Source organism: Varroa destructor, unplaced genomic scaffold (genome assembly GCF_002443255.2).
Source record: "Varroa destructor unplaced genomic scaffold, Vdes_3.0 BEIS01000001.1, whole genome shotgun sequence".
NCBI lineage: Eukaryota > Metazoa > Arthropoda > Arachnida > Mesostigmata > Varroidae > Varroa > Varroa destructor.
The window spans coordinates 10,036,098-10,060,915 of record NW_019211454.1 but is presented as its reverse complement, the minus strand read 5'-3'; the positions used below and the strand labels follow the sequence as shown (position 1 = coordinate 10,060,915).

The 24,818-nt window shown below is 41.3% G+C and overlaps 2 protein-coding genes and 1 long non-coding RNA gene across 28 annotated transcripts in view; 2 read left to right on the top strand and 1 right to left on the bottom strand.

Annotated features, from left to right (window-relative positions):
- LOC111248276 (uncharacterized) overlaps nucleotides 1–9,466 on the bottom strand; it is a 43,219-nt gene extending 33,753 nt beyond the window's left edge. Inside the window, exons 1-3 of one of the 12 annotated variants that reach the window (XR_015319389.1) lie at nucleotides 9,327–9,466; nucleotides 2,243–2,365; nucleotides 502–2,087 (exon numbers count right to left, since the gene is read on the bottom strand). This is a non-coding gene — a long non-coding RNA (uncharacterized LOC111248276). Of the gene's footprint in view, nucleotides 1–501; nucleotides 2,088–2,242; nucleotides 2,366–2,705; nucleotides 2,993–3,692; nucleotides 3,804–6,529; nucleotides 8,318–8,394; nucleotides 9,115–9,326 lie in introns of those variants that run through there. The other 11 variants (XR_015319390.1, XR_015319385.1, XR_015319391.1 and 8 more) reach the window with 11 other exon arrangements.
- Nucleotides 1–18,037, top strand: part of sn (fascin domain-containing protein singed) — a 53,185-nt gene extending 35,148 nt beyond the window's left edge. For 5 of the 15 annotated variants that reach the window (XM_022799452.2, XM_022799700.2, XM_022799201.2 and 2 more), the window contains exons 2-7: nucleotides 12,046–12,276; nucleotides 12,960–13,185; nucleotides 13,429–13,785; nucleotides 15,445–15,815; nucleotides 15,956–16,092; nucleotides 16,462–18,037. In XM_022799452.2, coding sequence (XP_022655187.1) covers nucleotides 12,074–12,276; nucleotides 12,960–13,185; nucleotides 13,429–13,785; nucleotides 15,445–15,815; nucleotides 15,956–16,092; nucleotides 16,462–16,673 — 1,506 coding nt within the window. In that variant the 5' untranslated portion in view covers nucleotides 12,046–12,073 and the 3' untranslated portion in view covers nucleotides 16,674–18,037. Of the gene's footprint in view, nucleotides 1–3,197; nucleotides 3,245–3,372; nucleotides 3,534–4,013; nucleotides 4,347–9,970; nucleotides 10,105–10,429; nucleotides 10,575–10,744; nucleotides 10,765–10,792; nucleotides 10,942–12,045; nucleotides 12,277–12,959; nucleotides 13,186–13,428; nucleotides 13,786–15,444; nucleotides 15,816–15,955; nucleotides 16,093–16,461 lie in introns of those variants that run through there. The other 10 variants (XM_086977770.1, XM_086977774.1, XM_022799540.2 and 7 more) reach the window with 10 other exon arrangements.
- Nucleotides 18,038–19,773: 1,736 nt separating this feature from the next.
- Nucleotides 19,774–23,852, top strand: LOC111242853 (dehydrogenase/reductase SDR family member 7-like). Its single transcript, XM_022787747.2, has 5 exons — nucleotides 19,774–20,120; nucleotides 20,978–21,208; nucleotides 21,694–21,835; nucleotides 22,203–22,428; nucleotides 23,017–23,852. The coding sequence occupies exons 1-5, from the start codon at nucleotides 19,991–19,993 to the stop codon at nucleotides 23,254–23,256; spliced, it is 969 nt and encodes a 322-aa protein (XP_022643482.1). The 5' UTR covers nucleotides 19,774–19,990; the 3' UTR covers nucleotides 23,257–23,852.
- Nucleotides 23,853–24,818: the final 966 nt, after the last annotated feature.

Sequence of the window (24,818 nt, the reverse complement as noted above, 5' to 3'; positions counted from 1 at the left end):
TATATACATGTGTGTGAAAATATTGATCTGCCTGCTCGCTACCATGGTTAGAGTTGAAGAAAGATGTTCTAGACGGCCGTTGCTACCGCGGATGATAGACAGAAATGGCCAAAAGTAGTAGCAGAACCTCTGTAATGCCACTGTATTACATTGAAATAGCAGCTATTTCTAGAGCTCATTCTCGTTACTCTCGAGCATGATCGAAGACAGATTTGATTTCAATAACGCCCGCGTAAACAAAAACATAATCTATTCGCTGATCTTCTACGCCCCATTTATGATAGCAATGGGTCGGGGGGCGACGATGCAGCGGAAACAAAACAGCTAGAGCCGGAGTCTTTTCAATCACCCGTTTCTCAAGAGGAAAAATAGTCTGCGGACCGACCCATCAGCAGAGGCAACGACGATAACTGTAGTACTATACTAACGGAACGATGATAATAACAATGTTATCAATATGAATACTTTATAGAATAAATCATAAATTAAAAACATAAAAAGAAACTGGTCATAAATTTAGTTTTTTTTTATTGGTAAAATAAACCTCATGTTTCTGCTGAATCATATTGTTTGCTTCATGCTCTCGGTGCAATAGAAAAATAGGTCTATTTGATAATTATATACAACTTCCATTTTTTGTAAGAAAGGTTGCGTTTATGTATCGGATGTGTTTATGATACATGGTCGCAGAAAATATTCTTATGTATTTTCGTTTTCACAGAAACTTAACCGAAAGGTACAAGATTAATAATCTTAGGCCTTTCTACAGTTCTGTTTTTCTGTTTCGAATACATATCTTCGGCGCCAGTATCGGTGTGACGTTTTGCCTTCGTTCAAACGCTCGCAGCGTTTTCCCGTTGGTAAAATTTTCTAAATAGTCTTCTTCATGCCCGGTCATGAGATGCTTTCTAGATGAACGCTACGAACGAACGTTTCTTTACCTACCCCCAACACATCTTGCTGTTACTAAGCAGGAGGATAGCTACAATCATCCTCAGTACTAACGGCAGCATCAACGTTCGTCGGACAAATTTGGTCACGTAACTGATAAACGTGATATAGTTACAAGAGCTAAACTTGTCTTTCTTTAGTGAGTACCTGTTATGGAAGTGCGTTTCAAATAATAGTAGTGATCTTAAAGGAATCGATTTGTTAAAGACAGCTTGACTTGTAACATACACAATAGTGATTTAAAGGCGCTGAATCTGCCTGTTTTGTCGGCACGAGGTCTTCTGTCCAGGCGTTATAACACACTATTACTGAACTAGCACAATGGAAGTTTGAACTTAATATTACTATATATAATATTACTATATATATATATATAATAATGCGGGCATCATTGGCCGTAATGTTAGGTAACCCTGTGCGAATATCACTAAACGTTCTTGCTGTAATTAAGAACCATAGACAACCATTGTCTAAACTGAATTGCCGCTTCAGGTAAAGACACCGGTCGGCATTGTTAATATTTAGCCCCATTCCCTTGCTGTCTTTCTACGATTTCTTCATTCTTATTATTCTACGCGGTAGTAATAATCTACAGATCGCCAGACAGGCGTACGTACTAAAAGTGGCCGCTCAAAGTACCAACTGACTGGATTAAAAGGGCCAGTCCGTCATTAAACGTAACCCGTTACGTGACAGTACCCATCATAATGTCCTTCTATGATGAGACACCCCTCGAGAGTGTTTTTCCTCGTTCTATGAATAGGCCTCCAGGCAGATGACAAACGAACGTTCAATGCACAAACGACGACAAGAGCTATGGCGCCGCTGCTGCTGCTGCTGCTCGTGTTGACACGACAGCTGTTCCATTGCGTCCAATAACTCTATTGTCACCAAACGCTGGAGCTATCGGAAAATGAATCCTCGGTAGATAATGAAGGGATTGCTGCAAGGTGTTGCCAGCGTTGCATGTCCTTTATCATCCACTTTTTCCTATTGTAGTAACACTACATTTGCAGCCGAGCGTCCCATGGTCCAAAGCTGCTCCAGTCATAGATTCTAGGATAGTCATAAGACCATTTTGCCAACGGCTTTCATTGAAATACGTCCCACTGCCTATCACCAAATGACGCTGCGATCTATTTCGTTTTGAATACAACAAAGGTTACAGCGTAGGTTAGCTGCAAGGAGATTTTTCAAAAATGACTCTCACGACAATTTTGAAAAAAAAAAATAAATTGTATAGCAAAGAACTATTGACATAAATAATTATCTTAAAATATAATTGACTTACGACAACCAACTTATATAGAGTACTCCAGAACTTCGTTTGGTGTCGTTAAATTATTTTTTTCTGTTTTTCATACACCGTTTCCACCTCCTCCTGTGCAGCCTTGTATGTGAACAGCACCGTCACCTGGTGATGATAAAAAAGGGTAAAAAGAGATTTTTTTTTAATTTTACAGTGACAACAAGCGAAACCCCGCGCGTTTCCTGAGAGGTTAACGTCTTTCGCCCACTTATTTGTTAATAAATCAGAAAAAAATTGCACAGGAGGCACATGGCTGTCTGACAGGACATGTTTCTGCGGCTGTAAACAAGAGGTACCGCTTTTGCTCGTGTATTGAAAGTGCTGTCGCTGCGTTGCTAGGGGCGACCGTTCAAAGTCTCCGAAACTAAAAGTTACCTGGTAGAATACGTGTAATGACGGTTGCCTTAGATTCAAAAGAGAAGAATACGAAAGAAGAGACAAGCGATAAAGAACAACGAGTAGATTTATTTTGCTTTTGGTGCAGTGTCGAGAAGAAAAGGGACGAAGAAAGATCTACTCAGGCGTGGCTGTTGCTGGCCGGCCGGCCGACCGACCGACCGACCGACCGACCGCCGACCGGCTGGCTGGCGGTGGGCAAGCACACGCTACTGGAATGGTCCTTGTCGTCAGAGAGCTTTTCTGACGCTTTCTGGCGTTCTGTCGTCTGTCAATGCGATCCGGCAACAATATCTCTAGACTTTGGATATAAAGCGACATTTCGAAGTCGTATTGCTGGCAAATAACAAAACAGCACAAAGGAGGAATCCCTAGGTGATATCTACAAATCTCATGACTAAAGGGTTCGTAGCGAACAGGGTGTCGGTGGTAAAAGTAGAATGATAAGCGAATGTTGGAAGGATAACCCGGCGAGAAGAATAATTAAAACGCCACTATACTCATTAGTTTAGCAGGGTGGAAACGAGTATGCGTGTCTGCGCTCAAAGAGTAAAAGATGCCAACGAAACCGATCGAACAAATAAAGAGGTACCTAGCCTCCTTTACAAGCAGCGCTCGCTAGATACGTGTTCTATATTTCATCATACACGTCTCTCACCCTCCCGCTTTTCTATAGGCGTTTGCTCGTTATTTCAACATTGTAGTCCGCTTTAGCGCAATACGTTTTTTAGTTCTAATATATATTATATATGGACTGTGCAGTGTTGAGAAATAGTGCGAACCTAAGTAAGAGATACCCTATTTCTCTATGTGTTTTATACTTTTGCGCGCGTACCAACTTGATTTCCCAGTGACTCTGGCCGACGTAGACGTTTTCGTAAGTCTAAACATAAAGAAAAAAACTAATGGATACAAACACTATGACTGTTGCATTTTCTACGCAAACGAGTCAGGAATCTATATTTAGTCGTTTGTTTTTTGCTACGTAACATCATACGTACATAAATGTTCGACCATAAAAAAGCAAGACACTTACTCAGTGCAGGGAAGCGGTTTCGGCTGGAAAAGCATGTGCTTGGCAAAACTAGCCAGCGTTCTCGCTTCCGGTGCTCCATTCACTAAAGAAATGGTCGTCGACGACGACGACGCCGCCGCCGCCGCCGCCGCCGCCGCCGCCGCCGCCACCACCGTCGCTGCTGTCGCTACACCCAGCCAGCACCAGCACGAGCAGCAGCGGCTGGAGGCTAGACGGGGCCTTCATATTTGATCTGGCCAATCTGGTTCCGACCAGCGAACGGTTTTCCAATATTACCATAGTGTTATTTGAAAAAGCCGGCAGGGAAGAAAGACCTTTTGTCAGTTGCTTCGTCCAGTGTGTGACTGGGAGGCACCCGTTTGGGTCTGTCGGAGAAAGTCGAGGCTGACTCCAGCGCAGCCCGACCCAACGTGCTGCTCTAGATTGATCATTATTACATTTAATCTTAGTAGTATTATAAATGTGTGCGTCCCGTTTACGTATGTAAAATTGTGCTTGGGTTGGTACAAAATTGTTTTCAGTGTACTATCGCTCTGCGACGACCTACAGGGTGTTTGTGCTAGCATTTGAATAGGTAACTGTAAATGTGAGATCGAGTTAAGTAAACCGTAGGAACAATCTATTTCTCGCAATTACGTGTAACAGCGCTTACAGGTAGGTAATATAAGAGTGGCAATACAAAGGCAATCGTAATCAGTGCCGAAGACCGTTACAAGGAACTGTCCCACTACAACTGTTGTTAAAGTTAAATATATTTAACCATGTAAAGGCAAAATGGATACGCGTCAGATGATCAACATCACAGTTAAGCCCATCATCGAGCTATTAGGATAGCATAAATCGGCGCTCACGGCTACATGGACGCGGCTTTAGGACCACACTAGAAATTTGACGGATTTACGCTTCATTCGCTAGTCGCTGCTGTGAATTTTAATGGTCAGTTCTGAATCGCTGCTACTGGGATCGTCGTCGTTACCACGTTCGGCCGAGACCTTCTTTCCCTTTAAGTTGCGATAACGTGAGACACATTTGCTGATGTTTGATCCACGCCGAATGCATGCTTTAAGTGTTCATAAAGCATACGCTGTGTACGCGGTCTAATGGCTAACCTAGTGAAGAGAACGCGGAAATACTAGACGTCTCACGTCGCTACTACCAGACCAGCTCCAGCAACGGTCGTGTTCAGCCGGTAAAACCATTATCGTGTCACCGAAATATTGCCATCATCCATCCCTAGGCGACTGAACGATCTGCTAGCGATTTGTATCTTGTACGAATACCTTCGTAAACAAAAGGCTGAAATGACACAAGTTCACCGTCGTAAATGGCCCCCACTACAGTTTCCCCCATACTAATCAAGGAGGACGACGCTGCTGAGCGCCGCATGACGGAGAGAGATTGAGGGAAGACAAACACCGCTTACTGCAAAATCTGATCACTGCTGAAAGGGATTTATCTTTATGCGTAGATATCGAGTCAAAACCAAGAATTCAAGGAACGCTCAGAGAATGATTATTATTACTATTATATTATCAAAAAGCGTTCGCAACGTGGAGAAAGACCATGCTATTGACGGGCCGAGTACTGGACAAATGTTTGCATCACACATGCGTCTTAATCAGGCCCATGCTGCCCAATTTCTCCTCAGCTGATACCAGCATCCTGTCAAACATATTTCTACGAACGAGTACACGACATAGTTTCTTGTCATTTAAAGCAAATCTTACCAGACCGGTGTCGGAATTAATACAAGACCCTAATGAATTGAATTGTTAATAGAACGAAACTAAAATGCAAACATTAGGTGTGCAGAACAGGTCTCGTGCGTACATGCTAACCCACTATCGTACCAGATATACCATTGGCAGCGATGAATTGGCAGCATAGATACAGCACGGAATTTTCAATGTAGTTTCAAGGACTAATGTTCTCATGATGATAAAAAGCTACGATATTCTTCAGGTTTCTTTAATATAATATATCTGGAAGCTAGCAGCTCCTTGAATCCTTACGCTTAGTCTAAATAGACCTTTGTAACAATCGGTTGCAAGAATCGGAAACTGAGCCTAAAAACGACTAAGCCTTTCGCGTTCATTGACTAGTCAGGGTGAAGCAATGAACTTGCGACGAGACAAATCTGCTCCAGCACATTTTATACAGAAAAACAGACGACTCCACATGGATATGTGATTATAATAATTATTATTATTACGGCGTACTCATGTGAGCAACTCAAAAGTAGAGACCGTATTGATATAACTATTGAATTGCTACAGAGGAACTACCCTAACTCGTTATTTGGTCCTTACGATAAAACATCTTAATTTTGAAGACCTATAAGATGCTACTGCACTGTTGCGGGAGGTCGCTTTTTCCTAGACTGTGTGAAAATTTACCAATATAACTCCATCATTTTATTATATGTGGAATGCATGTCAATCGTCTTCTTTATGTAGTCCCTCTGCGTGGATTTTCAGCACGTTTACCGCAAGAATGTTTCACAGGATGGGATACACGCATACACGTTTATAGACCGACAGGCAGATAGGCGCACGCTAACGTACGTACGTACGTACGTACGTACGTACATATCCAGACAAATAATATTTTACTTTTTCTTGAGTTGTTTCGAGGTGGCATACAGAATATTCCGTTATGATGATAATAGATGATTATTTCCTGTTTGCACAGACGCAGCGAGGGCCGCGACCATTACAAGCAGCCATCAGTTGATGCTGTTACTGTTTTCGGAGTCCAGCGCTCATGGTCCCATAAACACGTAGGGAGCACAGACCACCGGCCCTATTCTATTCTTCATTCATTCATTCTCTACTCACCCGTGGCATGCTATGTCCGCCTGGGGATTCTCTGCCGTTCGTATAATCGGGCAACGGCGGTGGCTGGCGTTTCGCTTTGGTCGACCCTAGCAGTGGTAGTAATCGGGGGTCTTGACGATAAGCAACCCCTGATTTTCTCAATATTCTCAACACTCCACAATCGACTGAGACGAGCGTCGGTCAGTAACCGGCGTAGCTGTTGGCCGCTTTCGTCATCAGCAATCGCTCCTGGTACTCATGTGATATTGTCTTGTTTCTCTCACGAGAAGATACTCAGCCAGGGGCGAAAGGACGAATCATCGTTGGGAGCAGTTGGTGTTTATTTATAACGCTTCCTTGTGGCTGGCGATAGTAGTGGTAGAGACTGCTTCTCGGCCAATACCAAAGTGTGTTAATCGAGGACCTAATAAAGTCGGTGGCCTACAAAAGCACTATATGTTTATAGCGGTGACATGACACCGAACGCAGCAGACGAAAGAAAAAGTATACACAATGCAACCATAATGGTAATAACAATTATCGTGCTACTAGAATTTTGACGAAGATAACGTTAACAATAGTTGCTAGCAGTACACATACAATGGCAAATACTGTTACCGATCGTTTACATCGACTTGTTACTTTATGTTATACTTAGATCTCTCGTCCCATTGCCGATTAATACTTTTTTTAGCGAAAAGTCCGAGACGTCCTTCCTGCAAACTTCTCTGTTGTGGTTGATTGACCTGGCGGGATCACTTCTTCTTGGTTTACAATCGGTAGGTGAATACCACATGGCGCGCCGCCGCACGAACTATTATATACACACATATGCTTGTTCGTGAGGAACTGCAGTTTGGCTGAAGGTCCGAACCCGCATCGCCTATTTTTTCATGAAGGTTTTCATCTCACAATGGACTAACTAGCAATGGTAATGACAACGTCTATAGACGCCCGTCGGTTCGCCTAGTGGTACTGGCAATTACTGGCTTTGTAAGCACTACAATATCTGTGAACTGTAATTGTAAGATTGAATCACGAATTTGGCCCCACGTCCCAATCAAAGGGGACCATTGTCACGTTATCATCCCAACTGCCCAGTCGCTACTGTTCAGCTGGGATTGTCGTCACTATTGGAGCATACCTGAACCGTACACACAATGAATATCACTATTATTAAGGTCATTATGTTATATTCTAGTTAACTTCGGGGCTATCGGAATATACGGTGATTCTGGATCGGTCTCTGTGCTCCATAACCCTACGTTCGTTTCCAACGTCCGCCTGGATGGGTGGCTAACAACTCTATTGTATGAACTGCTGTTACTGCTGGCAAATACTAAGCGGCATGCAGCTTTCCCTGTCGATAGGGGCCCATTAATTTTTACTGTCGGAGAAGCAGCTATCGCAGAAGTTTACCCGATGCCGACTGGCCGACCATCGGCTTCTGTAGTCGCATTGGCTTGATTTGACTCAACTTAAGTAACATTGCGATGATGATTGAGTTTTCAACGCGTACAGATAGATATCACTCTTGACCCGCAGATCGTTATCGGGGCGCCATAGACAAGGTGACCGTCCCCACCCACGTGTAGAGGGTGCATCGTCTGGCCTGGCTCATTCGTATGACTGCGTGATACAATAACGTAAAACGACGCCTTCCAATATTATATCAAACCAGGAAAAATATATCACAGTACTATCATGTACTGTTGGAATACGAGCGAATATTATCTAATGGTAGCTGGCAGCAACGACCGCTGTGCTGGAGAAATCTAGCCTTTCAGCTGACGAGACAATCCGGACATCTTTCCGGTTACACTTTTATCTCTGTATTAAACCTTACTGCAACGACATCGTACTTTGAAACGACAGGCCATAGTTCCTATGAAATGACGGATACGGCATCGACAGGAGCGCTTGCCTGGATTTATTTTTGAAATGTATAATAAATAGGCGAACAAATAAACGAATTGGGCGGCGAGTGATAGCGGATGTCATTTGGTATCTACTATCCATGTCAGTGCTTTGCCGACGTAAAACATCGAGTGAAGCTTCGGCAACGTAAACGAACGTCTACAAATGCTGCGTTGATCAACACCGTAAACCAAAATTGTCTATTCGTATCGTACGTTAACTTCATTCCTAGTACCTAGATATAGCCGCAAGCCGTTCTTCTAAAATAGGAAAACAAACGTATGCTAAAATAGTAAATTTGTTGAAACGTTCAACGTTTACATCGTGCACATAGATCCCGAATAGATACCCATATGTATACTTTAACTAAATGTACTAAAGAGTAACAAAGGCCTACAGCCAAGTCTTCGCGATGGTACTTGCTGCTAACCTACGTTGAAGAGCTGCACAACGCCTCCGCATCACGTCATTACGAGAAAAGCTATGGGTCAGTATCTTATTAGCGCAGTTACGCTAACCAGAGTCTGTCGATCCGTCATTTTCAACTGCATTTGTTTTCAATCAATAAAGTTCGAAGATCGCTTTTTCTTAGCGTGGCGTATTGTGAACGTTTTTTTTTTGTTTTTTTTTTTTTTTAACACTTGCGTCAGATACAGCTTCATTCTATCACTTTATTGCAGCAAAGTCAACTGAAATAAAATACAATAGCAACATAATATTACGATTTATAAATGACTTTTATCGTTCTACATTTGTTCGTTGACACACCATGAGCGGCGTATCTGCATAATAGGTGAAGCTTTTGTGCCGCTTTGCAAGTCTACTATCGTCATCAGACGAACGTCTGCGGGAAGCGATAGCTGGGAGAAATCTTTACTCAAGAAGAATACCATACAGTTACCTTTTGTTGCTGCCGTTGTTGCAAGCAACGTTGCGATGATTTCAAACATATTATCACAGGCCACATCACGGGATCCTGTGCGAGCTAATATTAAATTGGTTCGTCATTTTTGATCGTGTCATATTTTTTAGCTTGCCATACTATTGGCAATAGTTATTGCCACTATGGATCGTTGTACCTGAGGCAAGCCACACTTGGTCACACCTAACTCGAAGAGACAACGAAGCATGACGTATAGTCAGGAGGAACACGCTATAACAATCACGAGCATAATAGTGAGAAAAATAACAATGATAGTGTTGTAGCAGTATCGTAAAATAGACAGTTCGTCGCTTCAGAGGGCAAGGCTTCTTAAGCACTCCCGTCTTCCCCCATCACGCGCCCGCCCCAGCGCAAGCACCGTCAAAAAGGAAATAAAATGATGTTTCGGGCCGCTCAGACACGTTCTGGCTGTTTGAGCTGGAATGTCGCTGAGCGATGCTGCTGGCGCGGTAAAATCGCTACCCAACTGCGGTAGCTTTTCCGACGCCTTCCGTATAACTCCGTAGCCAGAGTCAAAGATAGGTTAGGGTGGCGTCTGGCCTTTAAGAGGTTGTCCAGCTGTCGGGCTCTACCTCCGAACCCCCTCTAACGGCAATCAGCTGATGTCAACAATAGCCGAAGTCTTTGTCGTTGTCCCTACACGGACGTGTACCTGTCTATGTGTGTACAAGAAAAACTTGGAGTCGAATCGGCGTTTCGATGTCACTAATTTTATATGCCCGTATATACTTCGATTGTGAGTAATGTCTAACACACGTAGCTACTTTACGCTAGGCCGCTGGTAATTCTGACGTTGCAACACTGTTCACGTGTACTCTCTCCTCCTCACGAGAGTCAGGCAACATTGGGTCTCGGGACGTGGGTGCTTAAGCAGTACTTGTTTAGCGGCATTCCGGGTAATGCTATGTCACCGAACGACAAAACCGGCCATCGTCATCGTAGCAACCGCACCGTGTAAATGAGCGTTATAGCGGTTACGACTGACTGAGTAGGTAAACCAGATCAGGTGTTGCTGCAGTCAATGTGACTGCTCCGACGCTTGCCCGGTTTGTTGTCATCGTCGGTGACTGCTAAGTTTCGGTAGAGACTAGCGGTGACGACGTCGCCCTCGCGCTGGTGACGGTTGTGTGCCGATGTTAAACAATTCGGACGTAATGACAAACTGCGAAACGACCGACTTTGCAGATCAACAAATGGTCCAAGTGAGTAAGTGATATCGTTAGGCCAATCCATACACCTATTTACTGTGTACGTACTTAAGTCATTGCAGAGGTAGCTCTAGCGACAAATCGAGTGACGGCCATTGGACCATTGTTGGGAAATATTGTGTGTGGTGTTTATAATATGTAATGATCTGATTAAAAAAATTATCGCATCTGGCACTTAGGGTAATGAGGCAAGTTGTACTGTTAAAGCTGTGCTGTTTCGGTAGGAGAAGCTGACTTTCATCTTGCGCTGGATGCGTACCGTAAGGTGTTTAGTTTTTAGCGCAATCGATGCGGCAGTGACTTTTGTCCTACGAGTACGGTTTGCCTAAATCGGCAAAACTAGGAACCAGTCGGATCGTTTAGCGGTAACTTTACTTACCACAGGTCAATTCGTTTTTTTCGCACCGCTTTATTGGATACGCGTCTGCGGATTTCGCCTGTGTTGTTGGCGAAGCAGCATCGCGCAAAAATGGGACAAAAACGGACGAGTAAACATCTCTTTTACAATTCTCGAAAAACGAATTCAGATCAAGATATTAACCAAATCAATTCTGTCAAGTTATGAAAATATCTCATATGGAATAGATAAACATCTATCCTATCTTCCTATCTATTTTCCTAGTTGACAACAATGCACGAAAGCCTATCGTAATACTAGAGATGAAAGATATAGCAACGCATCGGGATCATCTAAGCCGGGCCCTCGGCAGTGCGCGAACCGGGTTCGATTCTAGAAACATTGTACTAATGAAACAGGCGGAAATCTCTCTCAGTAATTAGGTGGCACTACCGGAAGAATCTACCATTGTTTTTATTTACCAGTAGCAGCTTCCTTTGTGTCTATAGCACGTGTCATTGACAATATGAAATGAAAATAAATTTGTGCTCAAAGAGCTACATATACGCGGATGCACTGATGTTGCATTGTTTCACTACAATTCAGAAGCTGTTGGTGCAGCCATCACAACGCTGCTTCCTCTATAACCATGTGCCACATTCGATACTACCACATCCCTTCTACGAGCAGCACTGCTGCTCCTAGAAGAGATGTGTTAAGAGAAGAGATGTTGTTGAAACAAGAAAAAGTCACTAGCTGATTTTAGCTACACCGATCTATCTAAGCACCATTACGGTCTCGTGCAGCCGGGCCTTGATGGATGAAAATGATTTTAGCTCCAACAGAACCGCGCTCAACCAATCGGCACTGAGAGGTCCTCTTACGGCCGTCTTCAGCACTGTTTTCATTTCGACGTAACGAGTAGGACCTCACTATGAGTCGCTAGTGGGTTGAATTAGTCGACAACATAATGAATTAAGAAGTCATTGCCTTAAGCCGCTATACCGTTGTCGTCGTACGAAATAGCCACTATGAACCGTGCTGGGAAATTGTGAACGTGTCTGCGATGTTGAAATAACAATCTAAAATGCTCATGACCAGAGTACTGCAATGATATTTCTGTGTTTTGCAGAACTCTGCTCAAGGGCCATCCGCTAACGATGGGCCCCGCTTTAAACGGTGAACACCAGAAGACCAATTGGACTATTGGGCTAATAAATGCATCGCTCGGAAAATACCTAACGGCCGAATCGTTCGGCTTCAAGGTGAACGCAAATGGAGTCGCGCTTAAAAAGAAACAACTCTGGACACTCGAGGCTTATGGAGAGGATGAGGCCATTTGCCTTAGGAGCAACCTCGGACGGTAGGCCGAATTTCCAACTAATAGAATCACCTTAGGACTAATAGCGATCATAGAGCAATTCTATTTCTTTCGACTTCGCGAAGAAGATACGTTGTAGAATTCGTTGTGCAAATAAGTGTAAAGTATGTCTTATTTGGAGATGTCTAAAATGATCTTAAATTTAGCAGACTATCTAGACTAAAATAACCTCATAGAAGAATTTAGATATCATCGTTTATTAAGAAGCTCTAGGTGACCTGAAGTCAATTCTGTTTTATGTCAAGAAATTTTTCTCCGAGTTCGAATATGCAGTGCTTTGTAATGATACAAGTTTCAGGCTCTTGAATTTCACGTTAGCATAGCCTGACCTATTTCTAGCAAACCGAGTTAAAGGCAGAGTCCTCCGCAATCAAATAAGGCCAAGAGAAGGACAATGAATGCAAAGATTTCTTTGCCCGTGCGTAGCTAATCTAATATCCTATAGAATTTGTTTCAATAGTATAATGCTTTAAAGCGGGCAGATTCAGCGACAGTAAGACTAATTATAACAGCAACCGCTAACATAGAAGTGGCACTATTTCAATCATCTGGCGCATTATTATTGCGCCCACTAGGTAACGTGTTAGTAACGATACGTGAGTGTCTGCAAGTGTTCACAGGTGCGGGATAATTGGATTGTAATGATATCCTACTTGTCCTTGTAGGTATCTCGCTGTGGATCAGTTTGGCAATGTTACCTGTGACAGCGAAGACAAGGACATCGGTGCCAAATTTACCATTAGCATGACTGGAGATGCAAAAGGTCAGTGGGCACTCAAAAACGAGAATCGCGGTTACTTCCTTGGTGCCAGCGGGGACCAGCTGATCTGCAACACCAAGGCGCCCTCAAGCGCCGAACTGTGGACAGTGCATCTTGCTGCTAGGCCCCAGGTAGGCGTAGGCAATGCGTCACCGTAGGAGTTTCTTGTTCCTCAAATCGCTATCTTGTTATCGTGCGAATATCAGAATACATCTCAAAAACCTATGTTTAATATCACGTAAATGCTAGGTTCAGAAAGAATCGATAGGGGTTGCTGCCTTCCTTTGTGATATTTTTTCTAGCTGTTTGATTATTGTTGAATTGCTACTGTTAACTTGAAGACTTGTGCTTCCTATTTATTTAATCTAATGTAGGTGACGATCAAATCAGTTGGTCGCCGTAGGTTCGCCCGGCTTTCCGAGGCGCAGGACGAAATTCAGGTCGATGCGACCACACCTTGGGGTGAGAACACGCTCTTCACGCTCGAGTTCCGAGATGGCAAATATGCTGTTCATACTGGCAATAACAAATATCTGTCGCCTGATGGTAAACTGCTAGCCAAATGCGAGGCCTGCTGTCTTTTTGCCGTCGAGTTTCATGGAGGTTTCCTGGCGTTGAAAGATGCCAATATGGGTTATCTGTCGCCTACCGGTAGCCGCGCCGTTATTAGGTCCCGCAGCAACACCGTCACCCGTGACGAGCTCTTTTCGCTAGAAGACTCCGTGCCTCAGGTAAGTACTACGAAATGACCGATATTAGCTCTGGGAAAAAGTTATGAAACAGTTTTTACGTAGGATGAACCGGTACATATTGAATGAAGGCTCACATAAGACATTGAGATCCATCGTTTGAAGAGGTTGCGATATCTACGTCATTCGCTAACTTCCTATTGACTCGAGACAGAATTTCAGACACGAAGAGTCATAATCACTCCTTTCTGATCTGGACTGTCGTAATAGAAATGTTGTTGTGTTCAAGAATCGCCGCGCATATGAAGGGCCTTTCAACCAAGTTTCAACAATACGATAATGTCAACGTAGTTCTAATACAGTCGCTACTAATAAACTATTATAATTCCTACAATTTAATAGGAGCTAGCTGTTTTTTTTTGGAGAGCAGTGGCATAGACTGACGCACTACGTATGAATATGCTTTGAATAATAACTAGTTAAAGACTGAGCATCGTAGATCTGCGCGAGCTCTTCGAATAGCGCGGTTCTGCGGTCGGGTCAATGAATGCTTGTGAATTGATAGCCAGTTTTTGATGACAACAAAAACGTTGTTACTCCTGCTACTGAAATTGCTGATCTCATGTACAGCGATGACCTAGCTAGTTTTTGTTAGGAGCTGCTGAGTCACGACGAACAAAAGAGCCATTGTCCGCTAACAGTAGCAGCATCATGATGTCGTTGCTATCGCTGGACTGTTGTCATTTTGTGAAACAACAAAAGTGGGCAAGATACCTGCACTGAATAAAGCCAGAACCATTGAACGCCTCGTTCTCGGAGCTAAATGATGATTGGGTTTTTGTTCGTGCTCGACAACACACAGTACAAATCTGCCATTTAGTTATCGTGCGTAAGAAAAAGACTAAGTGCTATTACAGACGTTGCTTCTTTAGTCATTTGACGTTTGTCGAAAGACGCACAAAGCTTAGCGTTTTATGGGCATACGGTAGATCAGGTAACAACTCAACGACTGGCTACGAATGGTATTTGGGGTTGACCGACGTCGACGTGGTACCGTTAATACAAAGCTGACTACCAGAAAAATGATGTCGCCGAATAAAAGAGCCGACCAATTTTACCATAGAGCGAACAGATTACGGCGTTAAAAAGTAAGGACTCTTCATAAGCTCTAATCTAAAAGGAGGATGAATTGGCACAAAGTTTTTCGATACGTGCCCGATTGAGTAATATATAATAAATAAAAAAAAAAAAACATAATAAAGCAGTCCCGTTGTCCTATTTAAATTCTGAAGGCCACTTGATGATTTGTGTATCGCCGCATGAGTGCGCTGATTTGGTTGACGATGGCGTTACACAGTGGTCTCTACAGTGGAACACAGTGGAATCTTCGCCAATTACAGCTGATCATCACAAAAGCAACAGTCGATGGAGGAAAATTATCAGGATGCTTTTCTGCCATTTCGATGACCTGACCCATCAAGTGGTTTGTTGTCGAGCATTTTTAAATGATTTAGCCGGTAGATTAAAAATATTTTGCCAATTTCCGTCGGGATTAATTAGAACGTCAGCGTAATTAAAAAAAAAAAAAAAAAAAACAACTATCGAGTTCATCGTTGTTCGTAGGTCGATTTTGGCAACTTCACGTGATGAAATCAACGCCTCTTGTATTTACCGTTATATCTGTCGTAATAATTTCACCAGGCTTCGTTCGTTGCGGCCCTGAACGGAAAGTTCGTTTCGGTAAAGCAGGGTGTCGACCTGACAGCGAACCAGGACGAAATCTCGGACCATGAGACGTTCCAGCTCGAGTTCGATAAGGCCACCCAGCGTTGGTTGATCCGTACGATGCAGGACAAGTATTGGACCCTTGAGCCAACTGGCGGTATCCAGGCGAGCGGGGAGCGCGCCTCTAGCAATGCACTGTTCCGACTTGATTGGCAGACCGATGGTAGTGTAAGCTTTATTGCCAACAATGGAAAGCTTCTGGCCATTAAGAAGTCCGGTCACCTGTACGCCAATGCCGACTCGGCGCAGGATGAGAACGTCAAATTTTATTTCTTCCTCATTAGCCGGTAAGTATGTATGTATGTAGTCCGTCTGATTAGTTTTAAATGATAATAATCCAAAGACAATTGATCAATTTCTCCCAAATTTATCAAATAGAACATTTGAGACATATGATAAGAAATGCGTGACCTTTATATAATTCTAGGCCAATGTTGGTACTCAAGTGTGACCAGGGCTTCGTTGGCTTCAAGAGTAACTCTAGTGCTAAGCTTGAGTGTAACAAGGGCTCGTACGAGACAATCCTTGTAGAACGAGGAGAGAAGGGTGTCGTATACTTTAAAGGTAGGCTTCTGCTTGAACACCGGTTCACTAAAATGCTTATATTTATATAATGTGGTCTTTTAAGACAAGAAGCATCGTCCTAAGGTCTTCGCGAAGCTCACACTTTTCATAGTTGAGTATTTCGGGGACACTGACTGTTTGAAAGCAGTTGTAGATCTAATTCTATTTTATCCATGAACTTTTAGCACAGCTAGCTCAAAAATATTTTTTATTAATGATCCATGATAGCTTATCATTTAGGCTATAATAGGGAATGGTGATATTATCGTTCTTTGAATCTGTATCTTTAAATGTGCACATATAATGTATGAGTTGTCCATCTGACAATGCAATGGATATACGTTCTGTCGTTGTCGCTATTAAAAACAGGAACAAGCGATGCTTACTGGAGTGTGGCTGATGACGGGAGCATTACCGTGGACTCGGAATCACGTAGCGAAGGATTCACGTTCGAGCTCCGCGAGCCATCTCGTTTGGCCATCAAGCTTGCCTCAACCGGATGTTACGTTATAGCTGAGAAAAATGGGCTGTTCAAAGTTGGAGGACCCGACCCCGCTAAGGCCACCCTGTGGGAATACTAATTTCAATAAATAGACATTTACACCACTGAAACGAATTGGCTGGCTCTAGCGGAGCAGGAGCACCAGCAGGGATAAGGGCGAAGGGCAGGAACAGCATTAAACTTGCCGGAATCAACGATTTCTGGAGAAGTACGCGGTTCATATAAACTGACTTGAGCAGATACTGAGCCACTTCTATTAGATCCGGAATATTTTCTCTTTAAATCCGTGAGGCACTAATTATATCGCAGTATAAACACACACCTATTCGTGCCTAAGTTGGCCTTGCCCCTATTAAGAGTTACTAGACCTATCGAAAGTTTTCATTCATATCTAACCTTCAGTATTGGCTGAAGGCACTGTGTCAACTCATTGCCGCTGTATAACTGCCCATGGAATAGCTAAAAAAGTATTTTTTCTTAATAGAAGAAACCCGTGAAAAACGCATAACCATTCGCCTGGAAATATGATAGTTAATGGTTTGCTGATAGAATTTTTTGAAGCTTGACCGAGACGCATAGGACCGCTGCAGACGATGTGTGTCTGACTGAGCCCTAGTTAGCGTACACCGTCTGCAGAGTACGTGACCCAGGAAAGTCGGCATACATACGGCAAACATAAGCCTGTTATGGCCGTGAAAAGGAATTGCAAATATACGGTTGCACGACGTCACCAACAATAACCTTAATTAGGTGTTCTGAAGCATACTTTATTTTAAAAACACCAAAAAAACGAGTGTCCTTAATTCATAAGCTGTTGATTAATGTCGATCGTGCTCTAAGGAATAAAACTGAAAATCTTACCTTATTACGGAAAAAAAAATTAACGCATTTCTTCCCTCGCCTAAGTGTATTGAAATATTATTATAACGATGTCTTTATTTCGACACCGATTCCCTTTAACGTTCAAACGAACATAGAAAAGGAACAGAATCTCCAAAATTGTCATAAGGGCTCGCCCAATAGAAAGATGTGAGCGTTTTTGTTTCATTAGATATACACTGAAAAGAAGAGATACGAAGAATGTTCACTGAAGATACGCCTCGTCATTTGCGTGCTAATTATGCTAGTAGCAATGCTCATCGTATACTGAACATATCGCTTAACACTCAATGGCACACCCGCTAACTCTAGCTGCTTGACAATGAGTGCATATATACATACATACATACACAGCTTTCGAAGAAGATAGAACTACAATACACGTATGATAACTAATGTGAAAAGAAGAAGATCTATGAAAGGATCTACTGATGTTAAGCAAAAAGCGAGTTTCGCCGCATGGGCTATCCGCCCTCGTGGTTGAGGACTGAGCGTGGGATCCGTTATTGTGCTAAACTGACTGGTTTTCCTTTCTTCATTATTAATAAAACATGTTAATAATAAGTATTCACTTCTTTATTAAGCTGGCTACAGTATGTGTTCCGAATAGGCACCGCAATGCTTAAGTTAACAAAACCCAGTATTAACCAAAAGGGTATTATAATAACATTTGATTAATAACCGTTGATTTCACAGGACATCAATGAAATCGCGCAAAAGTCGGAGCTCTACATTGACCTATGTAAAACTGAGGAAGGTTGTTGGTTATTGAAATAGTACAAGGGGCATAAGGTTTATTATTGCACGCGGTTATCAAACTACAGGAATACCTAGATGCTACTTTAGCTCACATGGGTTGATCATGCAATTCGATGTCAGAACAGTATAAAAACAAAGCAAAGAATTTACATGGCCTAAAGTAGACGCCCGACTTAACGTATAATGGAATACAATCAGATGTAGGCTTGTCAGACAACAGCAAAGTATCTGCCGAAAAATCTCGACTTTCGGAAAATGCGTAGGGCCGGGAAAAATAAACCAAATACAAATATTTTTTTTAATCGAAACGGACGCAGAGTCCCGAGAAATCGATACCAAAAATATTTTACAATATGCCCACGAGAACAGAGCCATAGCGTAGTCGCTGGGTGGTTTGTCGAGAACCTGAACCAAACAAAAAAAAAGCCCTCGTCAATAACTGATGTAACGGAACGATTTTTATTTTCTGAGTGAATTCAAGGTTTTTTGTTATAACCGAGTTTGCGCTAAGAATCAGTGGAGTGACACTGCCTGTGGCTCAATCCAGGTATAAAGAGAGAAATAGTTCGTTACAGCACCGCGAAAAAGTAACAAAAAACAGAAAAACAAAATACTCGATAAAAATTTATCTGCTTTTTAATTTTGCCACATGATAATTATCTCCGCGAGTAAACATTTTTGCATGATGTTATTGATTGTATATAATTTTTTACAAATTGCATTATCGAACGTGACGAGGCTAATTTTAAAAGCAAAACAAAATAAAAAAGAAAAAGAAAATATGATAATGCTCATAAAATCAACAGACAATGCAAACCATGACATATATATATATATATATATATATATATATATATATATATATACTCTCTTATAATATATAATAATAAACTCAGCGATATATACACAAGACAAGTATCGCCTTTTTTTTTTGCTTATCGTATGGTTCGAATATTAGCCCTCAACAACAATGGCGTCATACAACTGATGGCCATACAATCGAGAATTTTCTTTAAACTAAAGCCCGCATATGCGGTCATGCCAATGAACAAGAACTGTATTATTAAAGTACCGCCATAGTTTTATACAGACAAGCATCTTTTCGATTTTGAGACTACAGTATTCATTACTTATCTAGGGAATTTAGAAAAAAAAATGCCATTGGATTTAATTGCTACTGCTTAGTGTTGAATCTTTCTATTTCTACAGTTAATTTAGTTGGAACCTGATGATCACATCCAATTCTTAGTACACCACGTGGTGTTATCTAGTACGTGTAAATTAGTGAAACACGACGATTTCTAAGTATGCATATTAGTACTTCCCAGAATTTTTTTACCATAATATCAGATAGATTAATTCCTAGCGTGATATATAGGAGTCGACAACGCCATTGTCATTGACAATATATGATATACAATTATACATCTTCCGGCTACGATGTGTAAAGGAAGGGGGGGGGGAGAGCTCTCGTACAGCGTTTTTTTCCGATAATAGACACACGTATCTAATTTTGAGCTTGACTGAGATAGTTCACAAACGCGCGGAACGGCGTCACGCAACTCACCAATAAACCAACAAACGGCTATCTTTCATCATTCGAATCTTCCACTGGTTAGATAGTTAACAAACAGTTCAGAAAATTAATATTTACAACAATTACTTCTATCGCTCTCATCGCTGAATAATGATACATGAACCGCTGTCCGCGTTCGTTGTTTACTTGATTACGGTGAATTACTCTGATCTCGCCCGATCATGTTCTGCTTTCTATTACTATCAACTGTAGTGGTGGTTTTACTGTTCGTGTGGTACAGGTGTGCAGACGCCGATCTTACGCTCTTGTTCTGCCAGAGATTCAGTCAGGATAATTTAAAGAAATACGCCGGTTAGTAAAATTAGTGCAGGGAATGATGAACGCTTCCATTTTGAGTTTTCGTACCCCAGTATGAGGTACTGTGCCTCTAATACAAATACATATTTCTCATGTTATTCCGACTGACGACCGGACTAGAATTTATGAGTAGTATGTTGTGCTAACTCTAGGTCATTGTACCTCTTCGGATTGGCCGATATTCAGTGCTTGTTTATTCGATGGAGTAGACTACGTCCTATATATTGTCCATATTGTGAAGTTACTAAATTGAATGGCTGGCTAACTCAAAGAGAATTCATTTTCTGTATACTGCTGTGCACATTTATTTTATTAATGGGTATTGTACCAGCTTTCTTTATTCTTTGTGGAGTTTGGTTGCTTGGATCTGCTTGAATCAGGTTTGTTTAAATTTTGAATCTAGAAGAAACGTTTTTTTTTTTCATATTTCATGTAAGAGGTGCCAACGTGCCGTTTCGTAGTAAAACGGTGAAGACATAGTGATTATGAATTTGTCTGTATAAACTGCGCCTAATAATAATGCGAATAATAGCCAACTTTTTCTTATCTATCTTAGTATCTCAGGAGTAGTGGTCTACTGTAAGATACAGGGTTAGAACTCCTGACTCCTTGATTTTATGCGACAAGCAGATAAATGTCGTAAATGTCTAATAAGTTGTTATGTACAGAAAAAAAAAGATTGACTCAAATATGTCGGTATGTGACATCACTTTGTCTAAGAAGCCTAAAGGAACCTCTCAGAAGACCATTGTCTAATTGCCTTAGTCACCCGCTCATGCATAAATAGCAAAAAACTGTCTATAGTCGTCATGTGAGTTATTAAGAATTGTCATTATTCTATTCGCTCCAAGGTCGAGTAATCTGGATAACCGGAGCTTCATCGGGGATTGGCGAGGAGATCGCCTACAGTTTCTCAAGGTTGGGCGCCCGTTTGGCAATCAGCGGGACACGGACTAATGCCCTTGAAAGGGTGAAGGGAGAATGTTTGAAAAGGGGAGCCTTAGAAGTCTTGTGCGTTCCGTTTAATTTGGCCGACTGTGCAAGCCACCAAGCGGCGTTTACCAGGGTCATTGAAACTTTTGGTGAGTATTCTTCATACTGATATATATACTTCTAATTTGCTTGGTCAGTAAGAGATTTCCCTCCCGAAATATATTCGAAGTTGGTCCCCGACGTCCCAAAGGGATGATTAGCCCTTCGATGCTCCTTCTAAAAAATCCCTTCCAGCCGTTCTTAGAAGTGAATCTTTGTATTTCTTTAAGCCTATTTTAATAAGAAGAAAAGTAATAGCATATGGTATCCTTACTTTTTCAATTAATAAATTTTAAATTGCTTTCTATACAATGAAATACTACTAATAAATACTGATGACAATTTATATTTATTGCATAATGAATAAAATAATTTCTGAGCAACTGACGAATATTTCTTTTTAAGACTTGAAGCAATACTGACAACGTTCCTCGTTCACCCTGGTTATGCAATATGGGTTTTGAAGCAGCTGGTCTGTTCCGATCAGCAGTAATAATGTCTTCTTTATTCACTCTCTGTTACAATAAATTATTAGGTGCGTTGCATGTGCTGGTAAACAATGCGGGCCAACTTCAGCGTGCGGAGTTCGTTTCCAGTTCTGTTGATATCGAAAAAGAGCTATTCAATGTGAACGTCTTCGGCATTACAAACATTTGCCGCGTAACAGTTAAACATTGGTCAGTAGCAAACCTGCTTACCTCTATTTCGATATATTTATTATCTCGCCGCTGGTACGCTGGACAAAGATCGAAACATTTTCGTTAGTTGTGTTTAGAAGAGTGGCAAGGAGGAAAGTATATTTGCAACAAATATTTGTATTTTATCTGAAGGGGTAAACAAACATGAATCTATAATTTTCATGTGCCCACTTAATGGCAGGCTACAGTTCAAAACATGTAATGATGACCGCGGATGCTTGTATGTAATGGAGAAGGAGATGCACGTTTTTAGATGAAATATCGATAAGTGTTGTGCAATTTTCGCCTAGTACGATACTTGTTTGACTTGGAGCATTTAATTTTCATTTATAAAATTCGACTACAGGTTATCGACTGATCAGGATATGGCTCAGCTTTTTGTTACATCTAGTGCTGCCGGCAAAATGGGATCACCGTTCAGTGCTGCGTACGCCGGATCGAAACACGCTTTACACGGATACCTTGAAACACTACGGGATGAACTCAGTTGCTCCGAGTCCAATATTAAAATCACAATCGGCTGTCCTGGACCGGTAAAATCCAATCTACGCGCTAATGCACTCACTGGAAAGGTTCGTACCCCAGTGTGAGACTACTTAAGACAAACTGCATTTAATAATGAACCGCTTTTGTTGTATCTGAAATGTGTCCGGCAGTCTGTTCCACCTCTAGTAAGCACACAAATCTGCATGAAAAGCCATAAAGGAAATACGACGAAGACATGGTTTATCCTGATGGACAGAACTGGCAACTCCTAAGCGATTTTTTAAGGAAGGCAAATACTCATTTTACTTTCGTCAACGTTAAGCTTGGCCACCTTAGAATAAGCTAGTAGCTAGCCTACTGGCCTAGTTCTGGACAACACTTGAACAAGTGAAAATCGCATCGTTACTGGTCAGAAAGTTAAATTAGCTTAGGTCGTACGGTATAAAACGGAAAACAATCTAAATCTCTTGACGTAAAGTCTATTGAAAGGAAATAAAAACTACTTTCGAACTGAGCTCTTGTTTGTTCCCATTGTTCTCTGTACCGCTAATAAAAATCAAACTTATAAGTTGCGCCGTCCATCGGGTCGTCGAAGACATTAAGACGGAGAGGCACTCGTTGTCGACATGCAAACTATACAGCTGTCTGAATCTGAAACCTTTTTTCATTTATAGGTGGGTGAGCGATATAATAGGGTAGACGACGCCAGTGAGAGAAGGCTGATGGATACTTCACGCTGTGCCGAATTCATCGTAACAGGAATCGCCAATTCGTTAGATGAACTTTGGATTGCTGAGCAACCTCTGTTAACTTTGTATTATATTTACCAGTATTTTCCAAGTACTTTCCGCCTATTCCTCATCAAGTTCATAATGACCAAAAAACGGATTCAAGAATTTCGAAAAGGGGAGTAGATGTTGGTTTTTGCAATCGCCAAAAACAATGAAGTCCGAAACAATTGTGAAATATCTTCTGGAACATCTTCCTGAGTACACGCAAACATGCTAATTAAAGTATGCTATTAAATCGTCCAAGAGTGTGAATTTATACTAACGCATTTTAATACAGATTCTCAGACTGTTACCGACTGAACTTTCAGCTAACCAAGGTTGAATTTTAAACATGATATTGAAAATCTTTGTTAGAGTATCCCTATCACTCGTTAAACAACTATGCAGACTATAAGTGTAACTCTTCTCTGAGCAGTACGCTTTTCTTAAAGAAATGCAGAAAGATGGCGGCGTTGTAAAAACGGATTATTGAAGACTTGGTATATGAGCCAATAGACTAATCCCTTACTTTTTACATCCGCCTGGTTTTTGCATGGTGCTTTTACCGAAATATTTAACAAAACATTTTCGTCTGCAGTACTTTAAGCCAGCATGGAAAAAACTAAGTAGCAGGGCCAAATAATAAAAAAAAAGACAAATTTAAATGTGATGGGTGACTGTCTCATATAGGGTGACTGCCTCATGTAGATGTTCCATAAAATAAAATTAAATCAATACTATTTAGCAAACATTTTTTATTAACTTTTGTTTTATTGTTCTGTAAAAAAATAAAAGTAAATAGAATATAAACGTCCTGCACAAGAAGTAACATTGTAGTTCAATAGTTGCTGATGTAAAGCTGCCTTTTTTCCCCCTTATTCTTCGATCGTTTTTATTGTTTTATTTTGACTTTTTAAATTCGAAGAAACACTTAAAATAAGAAAAATCTACGTTAGTTTGCAGAATGTCGTCCATCGCATCACATTATATTAGTCGTTCGGAGTATACTTAGTCATAGTTGTATTGAACAGTATCCAGCGTATATTTCGTAAGAAGATTCGAAAACAACGTTGATTTTCTATAAATCTGGCCATCATGTTCGACTATCCGTCCTGATAATAAACAAATGATTGCATGCTTAAGTCTTAATTTTGTGACAAAATTTGTCGGGATTTTTGACGGTGCGCTGTGTATCATCATATCAGAATACCAGATGCCTATGTAACCTGCTGAGCAAACTGACAGGCGAACAACAGTAAACCTCTAGTCTACAGGCACGAAAATTCCGTAGAATTTTACAACTGCTACCTCCTAGATATTCCTGTAAGCTAAAGCTTTAACAGGTAATAAACATGGTAATTCGGTGTCTCATAGAATATCTGGGCAAGAATTTGTTCGTTTGATCAATTAACTTCTAGAAATCAATAATACCAATTAACATAAAAAATTTAAAGCACTCTGGATCGATAGCTACGCTAGAGCTTTTCCACTTCATATAGATATTGCAGCATTACCCGCACCACTATGTACGGTTCACGTTTTATGTCAAATGAAATTTGTTCAACTGATTATACTGATTTATCTATAGGCTGTTTTATAATCTGTAGCTATTTTTTGTTCACGCATGCTGATTGCCAAATCAATGATTATTTTTAGTAAAAGCACACCTGACATTTCGAAGACCAGGATCGTTCTACATAGCTTTT